This window comes from Poromitra crassiceps, assembly GCF_964638095.1.
Source record: "Poromitra crassiceps genome assembly, chromosome: 2".
Taxonomy (NCBI): Eukaryota; Metazoa; Chordata; class Actinopteri; order Beryciformes; family Melamphaidae; genus Poromitra; species Poromitra crassiceps.
In genome coordinates, this window is record NC_139624.1 from 82,682,757 (window position 1) to 82,703,542 (window position 20,786).

Consider the following 20,786-nt stretch of genomic DNA (forward strand, 5'->3'; position numbering starts at 1 on the left):
GTGCGTGCGTGTGTGTTATGGGCTTGTCTCTCTGCAGCTGGTTCTAATTAAAGCCAGAGAGCTGCTGTAGCTGTAATGAGCTCTGTCTCTCCCTGATTCACAAGCAGCCAACCATCAACTAGCTGGCCTGGCCTCGCCTGCCTGGCTCTCCACACCCCTGTCATACCGCCTATACACACACACACACACCGCGTGCACGATTATGATTTTGCTCACACACATATTGTAGACGTACCCACACGTGAGAATCTGCACAAGCATGCGTGCGCGCACACACACACACACACACACACACACACACACACACACACACACACACACACACACACACACACACACACACACACACACACAAAAAAAGCTACAACTAGGTACGCAGGCACCCTCGTTCTCTCTCTCCCTCCCTCTGACTAGGGCTGGGTATCGCCACTGATTTCCCAATTTGATACGATTCCGATACACAAGGTCCCGATTCGATTCTATTTCCGATTCAATATTGATATTTCAGTTACAATACCAATTTTGCTTGGATATGAAAGATATTCGCAAAGAACTAATGTTGTAAATTGTACAAGGAAGCCTCTAACCTGGTGCATTATTAAAAATATGAATGTTTACGAGGATCGTGCTAAGAACCAAACCACGCAAGTCTAACGGGGTTCAAGCTTCAAGGGTTAAAGCTTCAAGCATCCATGGGAAAAGGCATTATATTAAAAGATGAATATTGGGATTTATGAATTGATGCAGTTTCTTCAAATCAATATCGATTCGATATCGATATATATATATATTTTTTTTTAAATCCAACCTCACCTCTGACTCTCAGTCTCTCTGCTGTCTCCCTCAGAACCTCCTCAGGTGACGGTGGAGCTGCAGCAGCAGGAAGTAGTGTGGGGAGAGACAGTGCGTTTCAGCTGCCAGGCGCGGGGTAAACCCGCCCCCTCTGTGATGTGGCTCCACAACGCCCGGCCCCTCACCCCATCGCCCCGTCACCGCCTGTCCTCCCGCGTCCTGCGCGTCTTCAACGTGGGCCCTCAGGACGACGGGCTGTACCAGTGCATGGCCGAGAACGGGGTGGGCAGCTCCCAGGCCGCAGCCCGCCTCATCACCCTGCCCACCGGTGAGTCCTTCAGTCAGATAGCAACAGATGTAGCGGAACTGTTCTGAGTCTGTCACTTTTGCTGCTATAGGCCCTTTTCACAGCAACCGTTTTGAGGTGGTGAGGTGGGGGGGTGTTGGAGCGCCCACGGGCTGCTGCATGGGGGGAACGGGCACTGCACTAGTAATATTAATGAGGACACTGGAACATGGAACCATCATTAATGGTATTGGTTACACCTGCTTTACCACCTCAAAATGGTTGCTGTGAAATGTCGGACAGCTAGGGTTAGCGTGATCCATGTGATGTTTACAACCAGTTTAATGGTGTAAAAGTCAAGTATAACTTCTTATCTTTCTAGCACTATATCATTTTAATCATTTACTTTAGATTTGTCTTTACCTACCAGAGTCTGAAAAAGAACGCTATCACCAGTCATTTAGCATTGTGCTAGGCTTGTCCTGAGTCTGTCTCCCACTTCATGCCAATGTAAACAATGCAGTTAAGGCTTAACGATCATCGCCCAAGAGTGTCCTACGGCTTTCTCTCAACAAAGTCACTTTCTTTTATTTATTTATTTTTTTTACTTATGTTTATTGGAATTTTGCATTTTACAAATCACAGAATCAACATATGAAATAATACAAAGTCACTTACTTGACATTTAAATGGTCATTTATTCATATGAAATTGGACATGTAGACTATAAAGTAATAAGTCATGTCTAATGTAATTCCACAACACTATCTGGCGTTCGCTGAAATGAATATCCTCACAAAAAGACAAGGAAAGTGCGTCAGACTGGACGCGACCGACTCAGGACAATAACAGCAGAGGGTGACTGACTTAGGACACAGTGACGTTAATTATTTTGGTTTCCATTAGCTTTGATGATGTATTTCATCCAAACCTAACTCCATGTATCTTTTCAGGGATTCCGTCCCGTGGGAAGCTGCCCTCCATCTTGCGGCCGCTCAGCCCAGACAAGGTGCTGAGAGAGCAGGCTCCGGTGAGGCCTGGTGCCACGGGGGCCATGCTGCCCCTAGACTGCTCTGAACTCCCAGGGCAGATCTTGCCTGCGGAGGCCCCTATCATCCTGAGCCAGCCACGCACTGGCAAGGCCGACTTCTATGAACTCACCTGGAGGCCGCGCCATGACGGAGGGGCCCCAGTGCTGGAGTACATGATCAAGTACAGAAAGGTACTGCAAAGAGTTTTGTTTACTATTGTTTATTTGTTTGTATTTGTATTGATTGTGAATATACCAATGCAATCTTGTCCACCTGGTCACTACTAATAGGCAAATTGTCTGTATAGGAAATCACTGCATTCCACTCGTGATGTACTCTTTCCTAACACGCCCTGACGAAGACCCTTCGTGGTCAAAACCGGTCAGCGTTTTAGACTTTTAAAGACTGATATGCCCTAAACAATATGAAAGGCATTTAAACTGTATCCCTGGCTCTGTGTGAGAGTGCCTGAAGCAAGCCAAGGGGCTTTCCGTTTGGTTCAAGTTGATTGTTTGTGTTATCAAGTATAGTTTATATAGACCATCCCGTCTTCATGCAATTCTTTTCTCAACAAGTCCCTACTTGTGTGAATATGAATCGCCTAATCTTCTTGCTCATCCACTCGTAATCGAATGCGCAGCCGCTCCCCATGTCAGTAACTAAGCCCTGTTTCTCTGCTGTCCCTAACCTCTCAGGTGGGAGATCCTCTTGGAGAGTGGACCTCCAGCAGTATCTCAGGCTCCCTGCACAAGCTGACCCTGGCCAAGCTGCAGCCAGACAGCCTGTACGAGGTGGAGATGGCTGCCAAGAACTGTGCCGGGTTGGGACAGCCTGCCATGATGACCTTCAGAACTGGCAAAGGTACACGCCACTGTCATCAATCTTTTATAGCTGTACACATGCCACCAGGGCATACACAGTAGTGTTGAAGTCTAGACCACCCAAACTGAGACCCGGGGGGGGGGGGGGGGGGGGGGGGGTAAGACCAAGACCGAGGGAGACGATCGTCCAAGACTAGTCTGAGACCATCAAAATGTGGTCTTTGTCTCTGTCTTGAATACTCCAACACAAACATGCAGGGTACAGCTAACTCAGTGGCGACGGTGCCAGTCACTAACTTTACCATTTTACAGTCTGCTGAAAGCCAAAATTCCCAATGTAACAATCACTAACATAATGGCAAGCTACGAAAAAGACAATATAGGCATAAATGCACATGGTTTGGATGGGAATCTATAAACAACTGCCCTTTTTGTGTGTTTTTTTTGTTGATCTATTTATCCCTGCCTCTTTGTGTCTATATACTGTACTTCAGCTGTTTATTTAATGAAAGATTTCAACATTTGGTTCAGAATGCAGTCCCTTAATTCAACCACTGATCCAAATGTTCACCTTGTTTACCTCACAACAGGTCGCAGGGGGGGTCCAGGAGGGCAAAACGATCCCCCGAAAACTGCCGCTGTTCCTTCGCCCAGCCTCTCTCGTAAGCCCCTCCCCTCTCACCCTGTACTCTCCTCTTGTTAACTTCATGTATTACTAACTATAACTAACTACTACTGTGATAGCGATCATTCTATAATATAAGAGACTAATGTTATTAACCCCTAACCCCATCTCCTGTTGACTAACATGCACATTTCTCAATCTCTCTTTCACTTCTCTCACTGGAGGATGAACTCTCAGTAAGTTTTAAAATGTGTTACCCACTTTTGATGTTCTTGTGTGCAGGGTTCCCACAGGTCCTTGAAATCCTTGAAAGTTTGCGAATTTGAGGGGCGGGGGAATCAAGGCCTTCAAAATGTTTCTAAATAGACATAAATAGACATGGGTCATTGAAAGTGCTTGAATTTATATATTTTGTGCAAGAATAGAAATGGAAGTGCTTTTGATTTTTTTTTTAAACTTGACGTTAGTAAATAGGCATAACAGCACAGTTGAGAAGTGTTCACACATTCAAGCCTCTCTCTTTTTTTTTTTTTATTGTTTGTGAGCTTCTGTAAAGCCTGATAGTTCTCATTATGTTCTCAGTGTTGTAACAGTAATTGACCTTGACCCATGTCTCAAACTACAGTATGTCATGTTGGGTTGAATTCGAGGGAATCGGGCCTGTTTGAGAAGGTGTGGGAACCCTCTGTGTGTGTGTGTGTGTGTGTGTGTGTGTGTGTGTGTGTGTGTGTGTGTGTGTGTGTGTGTGTGTGTGTGTGTGTGTGTGTGTGTGTGTGTGTGTGTGTGTGTGTGTGTGTGTGTGTGTGTGTGTGTGTGTGTGTGTGTGTGTGTGTGTGTGTGTGTGTGTGTGTGTGTGTGTGTGTAGGGTGTGTACTTGTTTGTCGTTGTCCCCCATCTGACCCTGCTGTTCCTTCGCCACAGCTCCCGAGGCTCCTGATAAGCCCACCATCTCCACGGCGACGGAGACGTCCGCGTACGTGACTTGGATCCCGCGCGGAAACCGCGGCTTCCCCATCCAGTCGTTTCGGGTGGAGTACAAGAAGGTGAAGAAGGCGGGAGAGGACTGGGTGACAGCAGTAGCAAACATCCCCCCGTCGCGGCTCTCCGTGGAGATCATGAGCCTGGAGAAAGGTCGGCCTCCCATCTTCACGTTCCATTAACAGTGCTGTTATTATTCATCTTCAGGTTTCCATTAACAGTGCTGTTATTATTCGCAGCAACAGTTTGAACTGCCATGTTGGGCTGTGGGAGGGGGGGGGGAGTAGGATGTTGTACCATATAATTACAATGATGATGTCCTTCCTAATTGCATTCCCATGACCCTTAAATTCATCAGCATAATGACTGTTGTTACAGTAATTTCAGTAATTACTGCAATCAATCAAAACCATAATAACCAGATTGCAATCAACATTTCGTTTTCTCTCCGTCAAGGAAAACATAAAGGAAAGTGAAAACAAACATCATTATTCAACGACACAACATAGAGGCTCGTTGTGTGCAGCTCGCAGTCCCCAGAGACACTTTAGCAGTGATTAAGCAGGCATGTCCCTCTCCCCGTAGGTACGTCCTATAAGTTTCGTGTGGTGGCGGTGAATGTGATTGGTTCCAGTCCTCCCAGCGCCCCGTCTAAGGCCTACACAGTGCTGGGTGGTAGAACCAACGAGCGGCCGGTAGACGGACCCTACATCACCTACAACGAAGCCATCAACGAAACTACAATCATCCTCAAGTGGACGGTGAGTGAATAGAGGAGAGGAGCTGAAGTGTGTGTGTGTGTGTGTGTGTGTGTGTGTGTGTGTGTGTGTGTGTGTGTGTGTGGATGAAGATGGGTTTGTAAAGTTTTTCTTTTTTTCAGCTTCATGATTGTAAAATGTTTCCCTTCCCCCTTAACCAGTACTCTCCTGTCAACAACACGCCCATCTACGGTTTCTACATCTACTACCGGCCGACAGACAGCGATAATGACAGTGACTATAAGAAGGACGTGGTGGAGGGAGACCGCTATTGGCACTCCATCACCGACCTGCAGCCTGAGACGGCCTACGACATCAAGATGCAATGCTTCAATGAGGGGGGAGAGAGCGAGTTCGGCAACGTGGTGATCCTAGAAACTAAAGGTATTGCTGTTATTGGCTCTTGGTGTTCAACTTTTCAGGCCAATTCAGATGTGAAGGTCAAAGTGAAGCAAAGTGAGTCTGACAGCCAAATATCTGTTCAAATGCTGTCCTAACAAAAACAAACTTTTCCTGCGTCATCCTCAGCTCGTCTTAACCCCCAGCGGCCTGCTCCATCGGAGACTCCAGCTCAAGGCTCGGGACACTCAGGGGGACTGGTGCCCCGGCCCAGCGACCTGCCCTACCTCATAGTTGGTGTTGTCCTGGGGGCTTTCGTCTTCATCATCGTAGCCTTCATCCCCTTCTGCCTTTGGAGGGCCTGGGCCAAGCAGAGTGAGTGCTGCTGATGGTTAGGGTTAGGCTCGGCAGCCATGGCTCCATTCCCTCCTCATCTGTGTAATCATCACGCCTCTCGTCTTGTCTTCCTTTCAGAGCAAACGTCCGACCTGTGTTTCCCGGCTGTGGCTGCCCCCGTGTCGTCCTGCCAGTACACCATGGTTCCCCTCCAGGGCCTGGCGCTGGTTGGCCACTGCCCACTGGACCCCCACATGACCGCTCCCCCCCACATGACCGCTCCACATGCTGTCTACCCCCCGAATGGACAATACACTCCTAATGGAAAACCTCATTACCCCACACACTGCCTGCCAGGACTGCACCAGGTATGCCAGAATTCATAGCCCTATAACTGACGTAGATATCAGTGACTACGTTTACATGCACACAATATTTTTGCACACGGTTTTTGCCCATATTCGGAAAATGACAATATTCCGACTAAATGAATAATCCACTAATATTCCCATTTACATGCAGCCGTAGCTCGCCCTCCCCGACAGTAAGGGGGGGGGGGGGGGGGGGGGGGGGGGGGGCACTATTCTTACCAGCATCTCTTGGTCCATTTCAGGAGCTTGCTGCTGAAAAGTTTGGCGTTGTGATATTTGTGCATCCAAGTCTTTCATAATAAGTAGGCTGAACGTTATTACCTCGCAAGCTCGCAAGCATTTTGGACTTCCGTGGGCACCACTCCCTCTTTAAATATCTCTCTCTTTAAATCGATGGTTCTCATCTCCTCCCGATCAGCAATGTGGGCTTTTCTTTTCTCATGCCAGAGATGATGATATGATTATATTGCCTCTTCTAGCACTTTCTAGCACACATCAGTTGACCGCATCGCAAACTGCGGTAAAAACCCTGATTGAGAGCATATTCCGATTGCGTTGTATACATGACCAAAGATAGCCTGGGTAAACCCAGCCTCCACGTGACCTGCTCTCAGACCCTGCTCTCAGTCACTACGTAGTGACTGAGAGCAGGGTCTGAGAGCATGTCACATGGAGGCTGGGTTTACCCAGGCTAGATCAAAGAATCCTCCTAAAACCCGAAGAATACTGGAATAACCCACGTCTTAATCTGAAAATGCTAAATTCATAAAAAGACCAAGTTCGGAAAATGCAACTGGAATAATGCTGTTTACATTACCCTTATAAAATTCAGAATATTGTCATTTTCCGAATACTAGTGGAATATTGTGTGCATGTAAATGTAGTCACTGTTATGAAAGTTTAGAGTGTGCTCATATGTAGCCTTGAGAGTGTCTTCACCTACAACTGCTTGTTTGTTGCAGGAGGAGGTGGATTGTGATATGGAGTGTGACACATTGTTGCCACACACGATGTCAAATGGACACATGCCTGTCTGCCATTACTCTACCAGGTACATTTACATGTAAAGCATCATACTAAGTCAGTTTGCCTTATGGGGTGTTTGTATAGAAGTTGGGGAGCAAAAGAGAACGCTTGAGGCAGAAAAAACATGGGAAATCTTTGCAAATTTCTATATAATTCTCCTTTCTCATTTCTTTAGACTTTCTTGACCTAGTGCAGAAAGCAAATTTTGAGTAGATTTGATGTATGTGTATTGTGTATCTAAATACTCTTGCACTCCATTCTTCCATAGTGGTCCTGAGCATCATCTACAGGACTGCTGCCCTTGTGATGACTCCACTCTTCAGCTCCTTGACACCTCCCACCAGCCTGTCAGTTCACAGGAACTGGGAGGTGATACCAACTTTTATGGTGTAGCAGAAGAGGATGACATCACTCGAGGTACGTCTCCTTTCTACCAACCGAAGCCATTGCTGACTAAAATAATTCCAAGTCGAACAGTCATTGCATGTTTCTCTACCAAATAGTCGATTTAAGTAACAAATCTGGAAAGTTTCTTCTCTTACATATTACAGTGTTGCAATGCATAAGGAAGACATTCAGATGATCACAAGATTTAGGTTCGATCAGCCTAAACATATGAGTAATGTTTTGATCTGACGTGTTCAGGGCTTAAATAAAAACCTGGAAGAAAATCATTCAAAACCTAATTGATTAAAAGTATCTCAGCTGACTCATTGAGCCTGAAACATGTTGAGGCTTTGAAGATGGAATGAGCATGACATTGTTACTAGGCTACATTCAAGAGGATTTCTGCTATTTCTTGCCAAGACACCAGACTTTGAAGTGGCAGTGACAGGGTTTTTATAGAAGGGTTTGATTTCCTCCGACCTTCCTCAAGACATGTTTCTATTTGAATGTACGCTGACTGATTTTCCACTCCTCTCTTTCTCATTCTTATTCATGTAGAGCCAGCTTCCTTTCCTCTTTTGTCTCTGGAAGATGAAGGGATTTTCACCACATCATCTTCAACAGCTACAACGCCACAATCCCAAGATTCAACAATACAGGAAGTGAACATCCTCCCGAGCGAAGCGTCCCCAGAGGACAAAGGGACAGTAGACTCAACAGATGCATAAGAGACTGTCAAAACAAACAGAAGAAAATAAGAGAAAATATTTATTTTTGTATCACAGATATTTATATATTTATGCTTTTGTACATAAATAAAATGTTTTGTTATACTGTATATAAGGTTATTTTCATATTGAAAGAAAGACTCTTTATTCATACATCTTCCTCACTACATTATAGAGTGCCAGTGCCGGTTTTGGCATGCAGCCTTAGAGATTTCATTCCATATATATATATTTTTTTTTTCATAAAATCCTTATAAAAAGAGTTTTATTTGATAGTCAAACCAAGCGATTCGGCTGTATTCAGAATCAGGAGAGACCATAGAACATTTCACTTGGACAAAAAAAGGCAGATCAAAAAACGTGTTCCCCTTTTGTTTTTATTTATGGTCTCTCCTGATTCTGAATAGAGCTGAATCGCGTTGTTTGACCAAGTAAAACTCTTTTTATAATGATTTTACAAAACATCTATGGAAAAATGAATGGGGAATGAAATAGTTCAGGCCCCATGCCAAACCTGGAAGAGGGCGTAACTTTGGCACTCTACTGACAAAGCCAGTCGTGTTCTGATGCTGAACTCTTGTTGTAATCTCAAGCGGTGTCTGCATTTCTTGGGGAGGGAAATAAGTGAAATATGATTCCCTGTGTGAATGTTAAATGTGGAGGGGGATTCCTCTCAGTTTAGCACTTCAGATATAGAAACTCCTCACTCCTCAAGTCATTCCTCGCAGACCTCCAACTTTAGTGCTTGGAGTTGGACCTTAAGTACTTAGCTTTATAAACAGAGGGACCATGTTTTGGACCATCTTGATGCTGTAATTGTGTGGTGCTCCCTTCTGTTTTGCTCTGTGTTGCTTTACCAAGGTTTCAAGGTACAACTGTCCCATCTAGCATTTTGTATAGAAATAACACAAATGTATTATGCATCGTTCATCATTAACAAACTATTAACAAATGTATGCAACATAAAATCATTCTGTTTCGCTAGTGTTCAAAAGAGATATATTGTATAGTTATTTATTTTTTGATTTTATGATATTGAATTTTTTTTAATCACTGAACGGGAGAGATTCTGGAAAATATCTTTTACTCAGTCATTAATAAGCTGAACTTTATACTAGACTGCAACCACTTCTGTGTTGACTGATTTGCTGGTCACCAAATGACTGCCAAGTGAGGGATCTTTGACAGGGGCCTCAGTATTATTCTTCCCTCACAGATTGGTGCATAAGTATTAGTCTTCGCAAGAGATGTCTGTGATCAAAATGAAGGAGATCCTGAATCTGTACTCCCCTTACAAGTGTAGCCGTTGCTGTGGATACACATGCTGGAGCACTATTGCATGTAAATAAAAGCTTATGAAATCGACCTTTGTGCATCCTTTCAATCATGTGTAATTAAGTGTACATAGCCTGCACTTGTAGTTATTAAACATGTGCAACATGCTTTGCGTTACACATACAATAATTGTGGTATAGGTGCAGGTCAAGTATCCCTTTCCCTATTTGAGACCAATATTATATAGCTTGCATTGATTGTTTGAATTTCTTACATAAAGATGCAGTGATGTAGTTAAGTTTCCAGGTTGTTTTGGACACACCACTGTCATTTATAATGTACACATTTTATGCATATCTTAGAAATGTTAAGTGATGTTGCCCAGGCCCAGACTTCAAGTGCCACCTAGTGGCATCATAAGTGTAGTACCACCACACACACCACCAGGTGACAGCAAATGCAAAGGTCTCCTTATAAACTTTATTAATCAACTTTGTATTTACAAATACATACATATTCTAATAACAATTCTCATATGAAACATTTGTATTTACAAAATAGCTCTAGAAAAAATGCATTATGTACAGTACAACCTGATATAAGTTAGTAAATTACATTTTGTGGGTACTGTGCAGAAATTTTCTTAATGACCCTCTCTTTGAGGTCAAAGTAAATTCAAGTTCTAAACCTAAATGTGATTTTGTTTTACTACCAGACAGTCAGTCTGACCAACATATCAAACAAAGGGCTTTCAATGACTGCATTTCCCTGTCTCCTAAAGTAAAGGATTTCTGAAATATAAATTATAAGACATCAAATGCCAAAGGAAGAAACAGAACTTATGTGTATGCGTGAACATGTAAACCATGAAAAACACCACCAGCTCCACTCTTCAGTCACATAATTTCATCTGGTTTTTAGAAACCGGAAATGAGGTGCTTCTCTGAACTTGGCGCACATTTTACCACGGCCAGAAAAAGTCTCAAACAGAAATGGAACTTGAGCCACTCCAGAAACGCCTCATCACTGTGACATTCAAAACGCAGCGGGGCCTTTTTTCACACGGCAGAGCTGCCGTCATGGCCCAGGATGTGGCTAATGTTGTGAGCAGGCCGGTTGGGCTGCTTGCCAGAGTCAGCAGATGAGGTGTTGGAAAGCGACAGGAGGGGAGACATGGGCATGGCTGAGCCATCAGTGGGCATCGCTGTGGCGATCTCTGGGAACAGAGAGGTGAGGCTAAAGTTGGACAGGTGTGGGGTGATGCCAGATGAGTTGGTGATGGGCATAGGGGGCATATCTGGGAGCAAGGGGAAGCCAGACTGGCCAAAACCAACAGGGCGAGGCGGGGAAAGGATGGAGCCAAAGCGATTGTTGAGTGGGGCAGCGCTGCCCTTTTCAGCACTGGGGCTGGTGAACATCTGGTTGGAAAAGTATTGGAGGGGGATTTCACTGGGTAGGCTGGGGTGGGCAGCTGGGGAATAGGAAGGATAGAAGGAGGGTAAGGTGTTCTGGGGCTCCACGGGCAGAAGGGCAGGGGTACGAGAAGAGTTGGGCTGGCTGACTGGAGGGATGAATGTGGAGTTAGCATTGATGGGAGGTGGAGGGTTCATCCCTCCCTCGGCAATGAAGGGAGGGAAACCAAAGTTCTGAGCTAGGTGTTGGTCTGGCACCAGGTTGTTGTCACTGGCAACCTGAGCAGTGTCTGCCATAAAGCGAACAATGCTGCTGCGACGTGCCTCCCCTCCAGATTGTGGTCTACTGAGCAGCACCCCCTGGACCACCTGGTGTCCCAGGTGACCCTCGGGCTCAAAGGGGTTGCTTGGTCTCAGGGCACCGGATCGGGGCCGGTCACCGGGCCTCAGCTTGGCCGGCTGGTTCTCCTGGGCGATGTGGCGAGAGCGCTGGCTAACAGCAGTGGGCGGTCTGGAGGCGGCAGAGGAACGACCCGGCTCAGAGCTGCTGTGTGGAGTTGGAGGGTGGGGGAGACCTCCTCGCACGCCTGGGCCTCCATGCATGTTACCGGTGACCTGGGGAATATGGCCCTTGTTGCCCTCCCCGAGCCGCATGGATGGGCCCTTCTGTGTCTGGGGCACGCTGGGGCTGGATGCCTTGGCCTGCATGTCTCCAGAAGAGCTTCCAGGCACACAGCTGTACTCCATACTGATTGGGGGACAGCACTGCACTGCCCGCTGGTGGTTGCTCTGGTCAGGCAGGTGGGGGGAGAGGAGACTCTGCATGAAGCTCTGGTGACAGCCTTCCTGCTCTCGGGGCAGCCCTGCTCCTATCTGAACTCCCTGAGACCCAGGGTGAGCTCCACTGTAGCCACCACGTGTCCTGCCGTCTGCTGGAGGGCCTACACCCATCCTGAAGCCCCCCTGCTGCTGCCCTGGAGGCCCTCTTTGAGAGGGAGGCACCGACTTGGGGGCCATGTCTCCCCCACGAGACACCTGAGCCTCAAAGCCGCCGAGTTGATGCCCCCCTCCTCCTCCTCCACCCATTGTCTTGAATGGGGGGCACTCTGAGACCCGCTGAACGTCAGTAGAGCCCGGATGGTCTTGGGGCAGGCGGTTCTGGGGGTTGTGTCCGATGTTGGCCTTCCCTCGGGATGTCTCCAGATAACCTCGGAGGTCCGGCTCTCCCCGGCCAGACTGAAGATGGAGCCCCATGCGTTGCTGCTGTTCACCACTAGAGGAGCTTTTACCGATGAGCGCCTCAGCAGAGTAGTTGGAAACGCGGTGGCGTTCCTGGCGTGACGGAGCACAGGCCAGGTCAGAGGGCCGGGACACAGGGTTACTGGGCTGGGAGATGAGCTGCTGCTCCAGGGTCCTAGAGTTCATCAACCTCTGCATGGCATTATGGTCCTGACCAGACTGAGGGAAGATAAAAGACAATAAGAATTTTACATACAAATTAAAAGTTTAAAACCCCAATCTGATCTTTTCTGTTGAAAAAACTAAATGTGTAATATATTCATATTTGACAGGTAGGACTTGGTGATAGAACCTTGTGAGGCAGCTGGATTCACATGAGATCAGGAGATCACGATCACATGACAAATACATCTTGCCACGCTCCAATCTATTGGTTTGAATCTGAAGTTCAGTGGTTCCCACCAATCAGCATCCAGAGGCACAGGTGTGATGCCAGCGAGAGCAAGCCCATGTTAGACGTGATAGACATATGGTTTTATCCAATCACCTGACAGGTATTTTTTGAAAGTGCCGGCCCTTTGAAAAAGTTCCCCGAGCGACTCGTTCCCTGATCATTATGTGAAAACAAACCATCTGGCAGTGTCAGGTTATTGGTGACAGAAATGTTACACCAATTAAATTGTATATACATGTGTATATACATGTAGTGTCTGGTAGATGATGTAAATCCCTTTGAGACTTGACTGTGATACAGGGCCTAGGGCTATATAAATAAACAAGACTAGACTAAATAAACGGCAACAAAGCCAGTAGTCAAGCAATCTTCGCAGCCACAATATTTCATTTGGATTGCCATTAACTCACGCTCTCAATCATATGACTCCACCCACCTTGAGGTGTTCTTGCTGGGCCAGGTGGTGGGCTCTGGGTCCTGCTGCCTGGGCCTCGCAGCTCTTGTCCTGGTGTCGAAAGTGTTGCTGCTGCTGTATCTGCTGCTGGAGGTGCTGCTGGTGTCTAGAGAGGGAGCTCTGCTGCTGCTGTAACTGTTGTTGTTGTTGTTGATGTTGTTGATGCTGGGTCTGCGGCTGCTGTTGGAGCTGTGTCTGCTGCTGTTGGTGCTGCTGCTGCGGATGAGCCTGTTGGGTAGGGGTGGGCGATATGGCAAAGATATCATATGACCTTTTTTTTTTCACGCAGGATCCCAATCCACGATCTTATCACAATTATTTTTCATGTTGGTGAATTAAAGACTATTTTGCCACTTACTGAACAGTACAACTATGGCTGAGCGACATGGACGAAAAAATGTTTTTAGGCTGAATGGCAATACATATCTTGGTATTTTGTGCGAAGTGGGCTAAATGTTCAAAGCCACATGTGAGAAGTTACAAGCGCTTTTATTAAAACAAGACTGAACAAAATAAAATGGAAAGACAGGTTTCCTTCCCTGACTATTGGCTTTCACAAAATATTTACATAGTTTTGTTTTGTTTTAATAAATAATTGTCATTAATGTGGATATAATCACCAAGTGGGTAAAGGCAAATAATAAGAGCAGCTAGAACAGTGTTATAAGTTTAGAAAATAAAAATAGAGTCCGCACACTGGCAGCTGCTCCCAAATATTTATTCGACCACAAAAAAGTGTGACGTTTCGGGCAAAGCCCTTCCTCAGACATGTCTGAGGAAGGGCTTTGCCCGAAACGTCACACTTTTTTGTGGTCGAATAAATATTTGGGAGCAGCTGCCAGTGTGCGGACTCTATTTTTATTACTTATCTGCACTTCAGTCCTGCACCTGACTTTAAATCCCTCACTGGATGTGCGTGCCTTTTTGTACTTTTTATAAGTTTAGAAAATCACATCACTTTACTGCAATGAGGCCTTTATGGCCTTATGCCATATCACGATATTGCAATATAAAAAATCTTAAGACGATATCTAGTTGCATATCACAACCTCGATATAATATGGCTATATTGGCCAGCCCTACCTGTTGGTGCTGGCTCTGCTGTGGATGCTGTTGTGATTGTTGGTGGGACTGCTGTGGCTGCTGCTGTGGATGTTGTTGATGCTGCGTCTGTTGTTGTTGATGTGGGTGAACTCCAGACTTTTCCAGATGATGCGGTTTCTGTTGCAGACCAGCCGGTGAACCAGTCTGACTTCCTCTAACCAGCCCCCTCTTCTTCTGAACATGCTGCTGGTCTTGCTGCTGCTGCTGCTGCAGCGCCCTCTGGTGGAGGGAGTGGAGCTGCGCAGGGTCAGGCTGTGTCAGGTGGTGTTGCAGCTGGTACAGATGGTGCCTCTGCTGCTCTTGTTGTTGCTGCTGCTGCTTCATGTAAGGGTTCCCCACAAGGTGCTGGCCGGGCTGGGGTGCAGCATGCTGGGGGTGACCCTGGGGCAGGTGGAGCACCCCTGGCTGGTTCTGCTCAGGGGGTCCTTGAAGAGGGCAGTGGCTGTCAGTGGGACGGAGGACTGTGTTCATGAAGGAGTTTGTGGAGAAGAGTGGGCCGCCGCTTTCAGGGTTGATCCTGGTCATGATGGCTGAGGAGCTGGGGGGCAGCTGGCCCACCATCATCTGGCTGTGGTCCAGTGGTTTCACCTCCATATGGCCCACAGCGGTGGCCGACGGAGGGCAAGGCTTGGGCCGTTTACTAGTGGGCAGCATCACCTCCTCCTGGGCCTGGCGCTTGGAGACATTCTTAACGTGCCGCTCGGCCACACCGACCCCAGCCTGAGCCCTCATTAGGGCACTCTTCAGGGGCGTGTACTCATTGAGCTGGGCTGAACCTGAGCAGGGTGGGAGGGTGTTGTTTGAGGCCTGGGATATGTGGGCTGAGGTCCCTACAGGTGATGGGACTGAGCCCTGTTGGCCAGACAAACTGGGGGAGCCAGGGTAGGGCTGCTGGCTGGAGCTGGGCCTGATCAGGTTGTTGACACTGAGGCTAGCCACAGTCCCACTCTGGGTCTGGCTCTGAGACTGGACCTGGGGGAGAGACTGAGACTGGGAGTATGAGATGTTTTGTGGGTGTCTGGTTCCTATGGGCCCACTGACAGACCCCTGGGTATGGGGTTTAACCACTGCTGTATCCAAGGGTTTAGTTACCTTTGCCTGGTGTCCAACCAAGCCTCTTTCTTTGCTCGTAGAAGCTGGAGGGGTCTTGGGGGGCTCCCATGCAGCTGTTGTGGAATGTGATGTAGTGTTCTCTCCAGGGCAGCCTCCATTCCTCCTCCCAGGGCTATCCTGCTCTAGCATGGCCAAGGCAAGCATCTCTGCCTGCTCAGTAGTGAAGATGCATGTTCCAAAGGAGCCAGATGAGGCACTGATACTGTGGCCCTGGGGAAGCATGGAGGCCACAGAAAACCCTCTTCCACCCCCTGCCCCTGCACACATGGGAGACTCTGTCTGTCTGCTAGATGTCATAGGATGCTCCATAGTTTCATGATCCAGGTTAGTGTACACCTGCTGCGGTATGGCAAAGTCCTTCCTAGAGGGCGTGGCAGCAGCAGCCGCAGCCACTAAGCCCTCTTTCTCGGTTGCTGCTGTGGGGCGCCCGCCTTTCTGAGCCTCCCTGTCTCTTCCAGGACCCTGAGCGTCCCTGTCCCTTCCAGGACCCTGAGCCTCCCTGTCCCTTCCAGGACCCTGAGCCTCCCTGTCTCTTCCAGGACCCTGGAGAGGTTTGACTTCAGCAGGATGTGAGGCAGAGGGGTTGGACATGCTCAGGTCAGGCTGCTGGGTCAAGGCTTTACTAACTGTGACCCTTTTCCTGAAATCTGAACTCATAGGGGCTGTAACTGAGGCCGTGGAAAATGTAGGGGCAGCTGATGAGAGTGCTACAGTGGTTGACACGGAGGGGGAGGTGGTGGGCTGTGACTCAGGCTTAGCACAAGGCTGATGATTTTGGGAGCTGGATGTCTGGGAATTGCGCACTGAATTAAGTTGGTTAGCCTGGATTGAAATCACTGGTGCACTCTCTGTGAGACTGCTAGTGCAGACTGATGGGGGACTCGCAACAGCACACACACTGATGGAGGCGTACTGACTCTGAGCAGCACCTGTGCTACTGACCACAGATCTGCTCTGTCTAGAACTGGCGGCGGTGGTGGCAGCTGATCTAGTTTGTGCTGTGCTACCTGCTGTAGTGGTGACTGACGGCTTCCCCTGTGGAACTGTGAGTTTGGTTACATGTGAGTTGTTGCCAGTCAAATCTGAGGTTAGTTTACTATCAATGGCCACAGCTGCACCAACTGACGACTTGACTGCTGTGACACTGACAGTTGTGACTGCAGTTACCATGCCACTGGTGTTAGCACGACTGAATATAAGTTCACTCTGTGCTGCACTGACTCTAGCTGTAGATGTACTCTGAGAGACACCGGCTGTGCTATTGACAGATGGTGTACTCTGCGGGAGGGACTGACTAGATACAGTTGACTCACTAGATGAACTACACATGGTGACCATTTTCAGTGGGCTTTGTGTAGAAGTGACAATATTTCCTACAGTTTTGCTCTGTGTGGAGACTCTACTACAATCTGCGGTTGGAACAGTTGTGATACTAAATGTGGGAGTGTCAGTTACTTTTACTGCCAAAGACGGTACAACTTGACATACCGTCACTTCAACTGTCTGGCTTTCTCCTGCAGCAGCTACTGGCTTGGCTGCGATGGTGACAGCAGGCTGTGCCTGTTTGAGCTCTTTCTTCTTGGCTGGCTTGGTCCTTTTAGCTGTTGCCCTTTTAGGCCTCCTCCCTGAAGCCTTGGGGGGGTTACTCACTGGCCTTGCTTTGATTGGCTTCACACACGGGACCTGTAGCTGGCGGACAGGGAGAGTGAGTGTGGCTCCGGGGACACTGACAGGAGCAGGAGGCTGCTGCTGCTGGACCACTGCTGATGGAGCAGCAGGAAGCTGAATGTTGTTCTGGCTAGAAATGGTGAGTGGAAGGCCTTGAGAGATGCTCTGGTTGAGGCTGCTGAGGGCCCCCAGACTGTTGAGGGCCACATTGGTGGTTGGTTCCTCAGTGGTGGTGGGGTGGACCAGCTGGAGTGTGCTCTGGCAACCCTGCGAGCCAGCTTTGTCTGAGGACTTCATTGGCTGTAGGGCAAACACCTGGCCATTCACAGTGATGGTCTGCGGGGTTGGGGGAACTGGCTGGGCAGACGCCTGGGTGACCTGTAGGGGCTGGTTTATTTTGTGCTGAATGGGACGTGGTAGAATGTGAACCAGCTGCTTTCCACCAACAGTCTGTAAGCAAGCAGTAGAGGTTGTACAGCTGGTTGTGGCAATTGGAGTGGGCATAGCAGGCACTGCAGTGGGTATAGCAGCAGGCACCATGCCAACCTGATTTTGAGGGGCAGGTGCAGTCTGATTGGGTGCTTGGATGATTACAATATGCTGGCAAGGCGTCTGATTGGTTAAATCCTCCCTTACCATGGATTGGGCAGGGCAGGCATTGGCCTGGTGCAGGATGACCACGCTCGGGGTGTTAGTGTTCTGTGGAGCCGTTACCCCAGCGGCTGTGGCTCCGGTTGGGCTGACCTGTAGTACCTGCATGGTCTGGAGCAGAGGCAGCACAGTGGCCTGTGGCTGGGGCACCAGTGCTGGCTGTGGAAGGGGCTGTGGCTGAGCGATGAGGGCTGTTGGAGGATGGGGAACCATTGATGCTGGCTGTAGCACAGCAGGCTGGGGCTGTGACACCATGGCAGGATGGGCCACTACAGCTGGCTGGGGGAGAACAGCACACTGGGGTTGGGGGGCTAGGATAGGCTGGGGTTGTGCCTGCGTCAAGATGGCCGGCCGTAGCTGAGGAGGCCTCTGCATGGGCTGCGCTTGAATGTGGGCTGTAATGGGTGCCTGTTGTACCCGAGGTTGCATCTGTATTTGAATGGGCTGAACAGAGGATTTGTTGCCCATGGGGCACACAGTCAACTGCTGGACAGCGTGGCTGGCATTTCTGGCCTCTGCAGTGGGGAGACTCTGGCAGACAGGCTGCACTGTGTTCCCTGTCAACTGCAGTGTTGTCCAGGTAGTCTGTGTGCTGCCTGATGCCCCAGGTCTAAGAAGTGCTGGGCTGTTGGGGATAGTAGTGTAGCACATAGTCCTGATGGCGGTGTCCTGTGTGATCAGAGAGCAAACTTCTGAGACTACTGCCCTGGGTGTGGTTACAGTCTGGGGGAGGGCGGTGAGGCTGGGGACAGGCTGAGCAGGGCTTTGTGTGGGGAGCTGTGAGGCTGGACTGGTTGCTATCATCAGGCTTTGGGCTGGGGTGGCGGGCTGAGGTTGCTGGGGCAGGGCGGTGGTGCCAGTGGGAATCTGGAGGGTGATGTAGGACACAGAAGGTGGTAGAGTGGTGGCTGCAGTGGGTGCTTCGACCACACACTGCTCTACCACTCTTAGGCTTGGCATAGACTGGGTGGGGGAAACGGCTGCCCCTGGAAGAAGTGAAGGGGCAGAGGAAGAGGTGTTAACCTGCAGCAGGGCTCCATTCATCCTCACCCTGGCATTGACCTCAGGAGATGGCTGCTGAACAATTAAAGTTTCGGAAGGTTGTTTCCCGGGGCTCGTCTCCTTCCCTGCAGGGCACATCACATCCCCATTGGAGTAGACAATTATCCCCTTTGATGGTTGGTGAGTGGGCGTCACCTTGGCCACCTTGGCAGAGCGCTGTTTGCCCTTCCAGTGAATGGTGGGGTCTTCTAGGAAGTTGATGTCGTGGGCTTTGAGAAGCTCGATGTATTGAGCGCTCTCCTTCCTCAGCTCTTCCAGTTGACGCCGCAGTCGACGAATCTCCTCGGCTGCATAGAGACCAATGCAGTGACCATCAGTAGTGTGCAAAATCTAGCACACATATAGGCCTAATCACACGTTTCAAATCAAAATATAAACTGTGGAAAACTTCAAGCATGTGCTACAACAAAGACAGCATGCTAATATCCACAAGTAGAGTTAGAAGACAAAAAAGTGTACAAATGATTAAACATCACCTTGCACTTCATCTCCTCCTTCCAGAAGCATTGTATCATTTTGTTTCTTCAGGTCAGTGATGTAGCGAAAAGCCTGGTCCAAGATCATGATCTTACTCTACAGACAAAGGGATACACATTTAAATGGTGCCTCATAACAGCTAGTTTTGTCGATAACCAAAGGATGACAAGGAAGAGCTTGTTTCTTACCTGCTTCAGTGCCTGGGAACATGGCAAAAGATTACCAATAAGGTTAATCCCAGCATTGATCTTCTCTTTTCTGTGTTTCTCGGCTAAATAAAAGCAGATATAAAACGTTTATGCTTTGACAAAGTTACTCCAACAGTAATCCAATGTTCTTTAAACAGCTAGGTTTGAAGGATAACAAGAGACATTATTTCACCTGCATTATGAGATTCTTTGTTTTTCTTTTTTCTGCAAAAGAAAAATGTAATCATTTGTATGCTTTTCAACCATGTCTATCTGCATTGCCATCATGCATCTAAATGTTTGCAATGATATCTTGGTTCAAACTAACATGATAACTAATATAGATTTATGATTGTCAGACATCCTTACTTAGGTTTACGGCCAGGGGTCTGAGTTTCGGTCATCTCTGGCATCCTGTCCTAACAGTTGCCTGATGATAGGAAACTGTCACCACATTCACCAGCTGGACCTCAAATCCCTTCCTTGCCCGTCCTGCAATCAAAAGATAAAGCATCGAGATCAAACATGGGGAAATGTTGCCCTTACTTGAGCTTCAAGTACTCAGCTAACGTTACCAAGATGATGCAGATTAACCTAAAGCTAGCTAGACAGCTAACGTTATGAACCTAAACTCATTAACCTGCTACGGCATATTACACCATTATAACAGTATGATTAAAGAATCGCACAGTTAACGTACGGGTTATGATTTATGTTGGGACAAATGCTGACAATAAACGATGTTTCGATAGCTATCCCGTTGCTTGAAATCATATATCTAACGTTAGCTATGGCTTGAAACAAGCAACCTGGTCAATTACCTAGCTAGCTACAGTAGCATTGTATTTTAGCTAGCGCTAGCTTAGCTTCACGTTACCGATATATCAAAACAAAGCATCAACTAATGCTTTCGTATCTATGGTGCTAAAGGCTATTAAAGGACGCATCGGCATGGCATGTTTCCACGTACCTGTAGCCTCAACATTTTAGAGACTGTCCTTGTGCGAACTGAGTTTGTGAGTCAGCTGCTAAGGCATTCAACTCATCTCAAAACAATCTAATGCTAGTTACAATCTAACCCAGAGCGGAAAGGGGACTGCTCTGGTGGTGGTGACAACCAATAGCATTTCAGATGTTGGAGGTATGAGCCAATCAATGTGTTAAGGCATTCAGGAATGGATTTGCACTACCTACACATCTCTGCACATCCT

The 20,786-nt window shown here is 47.9% G+C and overlaps 2 protein-coding genes across 2 annotated transcripts in view; one reads left to right on the forward strand and one right to left on the reverse strand.

Annotated features, from left to right (window-relative positions):
- The window catches only part of boc (BOC cell adhesion associated, oncogene regulated), a 41,618-nt gene extending 31,814 nt beyond the window's left edge, over positions 1-9,804 (forward strand). Inside the window, exons 7-18 of the mRNA XM_083650835.1 lie at positions 848-1,120; positions 2,032-2,300; positions 2,805-2,970; positions 3,521-3,592; positions 4,477-4,686; positions 5,119-5,294; positions 5,453-5,675; positions 5,820-6,005; positions 6,105-6,334; positions 7,300-7,388; positions 7,632-7,780; positions 8,309-9,804. Coding sequence (XP_083506961.1) covers positions 848-1,120; positions 2,032-2,300; positions 2,805-2,970; positions 3,521-3,592; positions 4,477-4,686; positions 5,119-5,294; positions 5,453-5,675; positions 5,820-6,005; positions 6,105-6,334; positions 7,300-7,388; positions 7,632-7,780; positions 8,309-8,478 — 2,213 coding nt within the window. The 3' untranslated portion in view covers positions 8,479-9,804. The remainder of the gene's footprint in view (positions 1-847; positions 1,121-2,031; positions 2,301-2,804; positions 2,971-3,520; positions 3,593-4,476; positions 4,687-5,118; positions 5,295-5,452; positions 5,676-5,819; positions 6,006-6,104; positions 6,335-7,299; positions 7,389-7,631; positions 7,781-8,308) is intronic.
- A 516-nt stretch (positions 9,805-10,320) lies between these two features.
- Positions 10,321-20,603, reverse strand: usf3 (upstream transcription factor family member 3). Its single transcript, XM_083663266.1, has 8 exons — positions 20,546-20,603; positions 19,945-20,067; positions 19,769-19,800; positions 19,576-19,658; positions 19,387-19,483; positions 14,396-19,197; positions 13,295-13,540; positions 10,321-12,623 (listed from the first exon to the last, which is right to left on the reverse strand). The coding sequence occupies exons 2-8, from the start codon at positions 19,986-19,988 to the stop codon at positions 10,812-10,814; spliced, it is 7,116 nt and encodes a 2,371-aa protein (XP_083519392.1). The 5' UTR covers positions 19,989-20,067; positions 20,546-20,603; the 3' UTR covers positions 10,321-10,811.
- Positions 20,604-20,786: the final 183 nt, after the last annotated feature.